The sequence below is a fragment of the Rutidosis leptorrhynchoides genome, chromosome 5, assembly GCF_046630445.1.
Source record: "Rutidosis leptorrhynchoides isolate AG116_Rl617_1_P2 chromosome 5, CSIRO_AGI_Rlap_v1, whole genome shotgun sequence".
In the NCBI taxonomy this organism is placed as follows: domain Eukaryota; kingdom Viridiplantae; phylum Streptophyta; class Magnoliopsida; order Asterales; family Asteraceae; genus Rutidosis; species Rutidosis leptorrhynchoides.
Window position 1 is genome coordinate 101519272 of NC_092337.1, and position 4608 is coordinate 101523879.

Genomic DNA, 4608 nt, shown 5'->3' on the forward strand with positions numbered 1-4608 from the left:
ATGAGACGACCCTAGCGTAATGCACAAAGTCGGTGACACACTTTTCGCATAAATTAATCAATAGTAGTGTGACACGTGTCTCCGAAGATAACGGAACACTCACGCCTATAAATAAGCCACCCGAGCCATCACTTTTGAGACACTTGGACTTGTGGCAGAGAACTTTCTCTCTCACATAATACTTTCTCACTCTAGGTAATGGACCATATCTCCTGAGTTTGGTTCCGCAGGATTTATTAAGCCACCCCACGGTTCTAGACCGTGATCCGGGTTTGCAGGGACTATGTCCCGAGGATAAACATCGATCAGCAATTCATCTCATCACGCTAAGGAGTTCTAGTCTTGTATTGATACTTATAAGTCGCTGACCGGAAATAGGTATCAACAAGTACATTTTATTATCAGAAAATGTGCGATATTCTAAAATATATACATGCATGGTCACTCCAATAAGTCGGAGTCCACTATGTAAAAGCTTTTTACAATTTTGGGCGCGAATTCTAACTTTATTTGTGTCAAGATTTTGCACGTCTTACTATAATGAGATCAGTCTTGTTTTCGTCACATAGGGGTGTTCGATAAGTGTATTTCACAGACATTCGATTCTTACAAGGTAACTTTGACAAACTTTCTCTTTTACAAGGTCAGTTTGAGGAGTTTCTTTATTGAAGGGTGAATTTGGTGAGTTTCCTTATAAAATAAATACAAGGTTTAGCAAATATTTTGCTATAATATCTCTTGCATAAATGAATAATAAGATACACCAAATCGGAACTTATAATTAAAAAATTAAACATGGAACATGAATCCTCCAATAAAATGTACGGTATACTTGTTTTATATACTCCGATTTTATTTCATTTCATGCTAGTTACAACAACGCAAACTATGACAAATGAATGCGTATTATAATTTTCAATTTCACCTCTTAATAATTAAAACAAAATGCACAATCCAATTCTATACACCAATTAAATTGCAAAATGGGTTCTTGTATCAAATTTGAATTAAAAAAAATATATGGATTTATGTTGAAAAAATGCAACTTTAATGAAGATGTTGAGAATGTGGTTCTGGCCATGGCCAAAAAGCAGGATGATCTTCGATTCCGTTAAACATGTTGCAGAATCCTTCGTTACCGACTGTTTGATTTAATCGTTGGCTAAGGAGATCAGTAGTCGAAGGGTTTTGTAGGAGTTGTGTTAGACTCGAATTGGGGCCTATAGATGATATGGTAGGGTACATGTTATTTGATATTTGAGTATAAAAAATTGGGCTTTCTTCTGATGGTGTCATTGTGCCTGTTACATTGTTGAGATCACAACTGTTTTCACTTCCGTTACTCCATGATCCTTCTGTTTCTTTGTTTAGATTTATGGCTCTAACTCCATTTGATTCTCCACCTTTTATTGCCAATAACTGAAGAACAAAACAGGAATCTTGATACTTGAGTGTGTGACATTTTTAGTTCAATTATTGATAAAGATTTCATTTTTATAACAATCTTGATAGATTTTCTATTATATTATAGATTTTAACATCACCCATATGATAAAAATGCTATCTTTCAGAAAGAAAAAAAAAAAAGTGATCATTGAAGAACTAAAGATTGAATCTCAACAATAGCATAGTATAAAAAAACTATGAAAGATGATAATATTCACTTGCATAATTTTTAGCTCAATACTAGAGTTACCCAAGTGGTAAAGATTTGATTTTTTAAGAATTATGACATAAACTTTAGATTCTAACTAGCATTACACCTTGTGAGTATGTAGTTTTGAATTTAAGGTCAATGGACAATTTTAAATACAAAACTGTCTTAATTGCTAATTTCACCCAAATGAAATGCAAGAAATATAATTGTTAAATTACCTCTGCATGAAGCTTCTTGTTTAGGTTCTTGAGAGCATCATTATCAGCCTTAACAGACTCAAATTGTCTCTTTAAGACATCATAATCTTTCTCTAATTGTTTAGTCTTCCATCGAGCCCTTCGGTTTTGGAACCATATAGCTACTTGTCTTGGTTGCAACCCAAGAGCCCTAGCTAGTTGAGTTTTTCTTTCTGGCTCAAGTTTATTTCCCAACTCAAAGCTCTTTTCAAGAGCTTTCACTTGTTCCAAATTTAACCTCCTTTTCTTTTCTCCCAGTTGCGATCCTTCGTCTTCTGACATGTCATCATCGGCCAAACCACGACGCGTTTCTTCCATCCCGGAATACGACATAGATCTTCTCATTAAAAGTGTTTGAACACCTACATACAAAAAAGGTACTCAATAAATAATAACTATATATATAATAATTAGCTAGCACTAATTAATATAATGATGCTTGGTGATCAAGAAAGCTACATGCAGATCGAGAGAGTATTGAAAGGTGGAAATTAAACCTTGGTGGTCATCTTCATACCCAAAAAACATGGGTTCAGGTGGAAGGAAGGACATGTCAGTGAGAAAACAATTTATTTATTTAAACAAAAAAATATATATTATAATGTGAAAAGTTAGGCAAAAGTCGCAAAAGGTTTTGTCAATAAGATTAATTGATAGCTGTATGTGGTAATGTGGTTCATATGGTGTTGGATCTTAGATGGAGAAAGCTAGGAACATGGGGGTGGAAAAGATACTAGAAACAGGAATAAGCTCTTTTTAAACCTCAAAGAAATAAGAGATGGAAGTGGGGTGGGGTGGCTTTTTCATATATTTTATTTGATTTATTGCAACTTTCTTAAGAGATTCTATATATTCACCTGCAATGTGATGCTAATATATATTTATTACCAATAATTAGATATATACAAGCTCACTAGTGTGTATAACAACCAGGTGATGGTGGAGTAGTTTAAAATAGGTCATGAATTCGATTCTTTTTTTTTTTTGAAAGGCAATAATATTATTAATAATTCTCAAAAAAACCGATGTACAAGAGTCCTTATCTACACACGAGAGATACTGAGGTAGGATCTACCGTATGTATCTAAGAATCATCCAAACAATACAAGCATCGCAACTAATAAAAATATTACAATAGACATGAAGTAGGATTGTGTAGCCAATCATGCCATTCGATCCTTTTCTTTTTACAACGCTTCGCGATCCATTCGTAGCTTTTAACTTGTATTTCGCTTAGCGCATTCGGAGTAGTCCAACTCGATTTTTTGAAAACCGCTTGATTTCTATACTTCCAAATAAGATATGCACTTGCCCATCGCATCGCTTGCCATATTTTGGAGCCAAGATCCGATATCGGTGAAGGGTACGAACTATTTAAAAAGTCCACCAAAGAAGAAGAGTAAGTCGTGTTCACACTCCACCAATATAAGACCTTATCCCATATGTCTTTAACCTTCGCACAAAGTAATAAGGAATGATCAACGGTTTCAATATCATTATCGCAAAGAGGACATCTAACGGAATCAAGATCAATTCCTCGCTTATCAAGTTCGAATAAAACGGGTAACCTTTTCCTTAGCGCACGCTAAATGAACACTTCAACTTTCTTTGGAGTTAACCGGTTAACTTGTGTAGGAGTAGGGGACGCATGTGCCGGAAAGAGAGTGGGCATAATAAGCTTCGTAAGAAAGGAAGTAGAGAACTTACCACAACCACTCAATTTCCAAATCCACGTGTCTTCCTTTTCTTTCATTAGGTTAACCGAAGATAACATGTTTTCAAGTTCTAATTGTTCCCCCAACGTACGTCCACTTAATTCCCTCGACCATCTCCACATGAATTTTAACCCGTCACCATCTTGTACCATCCGATCCGTAACACTTGCATTAGGTTCCGTCTCGAGCCGCACCAACCTTTTGAAAATATCTCGTAAAGGACCTTCCGCAACCCAAGAGTCATCCCAAAACCGAGTGTTGATGCCGTTACCAACCAACCTTGAGAATGACTTGGAGAAGTCAACCCCAAGATGATCAATGCCTTCACCTGTTTTGACAATAGTGCTCCATATAGTGTTAGAATGTACAATAGAAGATAACCCACCCGAAACAAGAGAACCCGAAACCCCATAGATGCTTTTAATAACATTAACCCACAAGGAAGTGGGCTCGGTATGAAACCTCCACCACCACTTGCCGATTAATGCTAGGTTTTTAACAAAGAGAGAACCCAAGTTAAGACCACCATCCGCCAAGGGGCGAATAGTGTCATCCCATTTAACCCACGAGATTTTGGACTCGTTACCCGCCCCACCCTAAAAGAATTTTCTTCGCACACTCTCATGAATTCGATTCTACGAAGCCGGAAAAAAATACCGTAACAACTCACGATAACTTTGGATTACTCGCAAAGCGAATATTCACTTTAAAATAAGTCGGCTCATAAACAGAGTCAAATACTCAAGTATAAAAAAGCACCTACAATGTATTAGAAAGTGATATCAAATTAAGAAATAAAACCATATATATAATTCAACAATAAGAATAATATACTGGAACATTGATCATGGCTTGTAGTGTATATAATTTACAATGGTTAGTAATATATTTTTGATAAATTCATCAAAATTGTATATAGAGTACTCCTATTAAGTAGTAGAAACTCTTAATACAAAATTTAAGTAGTAGAAACTCTTAATGCAATATTTTAGTGGATTTA

The 4608-nt window shown here is 35.4% G+C and overlaps 1 protein-coding gene across 1 annotated transcript; it reads right to left on the reverse strand.

Annotated features, from left to right (window-relative positions):
- Positions 1–930: 930 nt before the first annotated feature.
- LOC139848266 (homeobox-leucine zipper protein HOX21-like) lies at positions 931–2507 on the reverse strand. Its single transcript, XM_071838001.1, has 3 exons — positions 2391–2507; positions 1876–2255; positions 931–1419 (listed from the first exon to the last, which is right to left on the reverse strand). Exons 1-3 carry the CDS (start codon positions 2443–2445, stop codon positions 1048–1050), a joined length of 807 nt encoding a protein of 268 aa, XP_071694102.1. The 5' UTR covers positions 2446–2507; the 3' UTR covers positions 931–1047.
- Positions 2508–4608: the final 2101 nt, after the last annotated feature.

Bases quoted from the DNA above. Each gene is read 5' to 3' on its own strand.
- LOC139848266 (XM_071838001.1), bottom strand. From the start codon at position 2,445: ATGTCCTTCCTTCCACCTGAACCCATGTTTTTTGGGTATGAAGATGAC. The intron at 2,256-2,390 runs GTTTAATTTCCA...TTTTGTATGTAG, and splicing joins GTATGAAGATGACCACCAAG to GTGTTCAAACACTTTTAATG. The intron at 1,420-1,875 runs GTAATTTAACAA...TTTGTTCTTCAG, and splicing joins ACAAGAAGCTTCATGCAGAG to TTATTGGCAATAAAAGGTGG.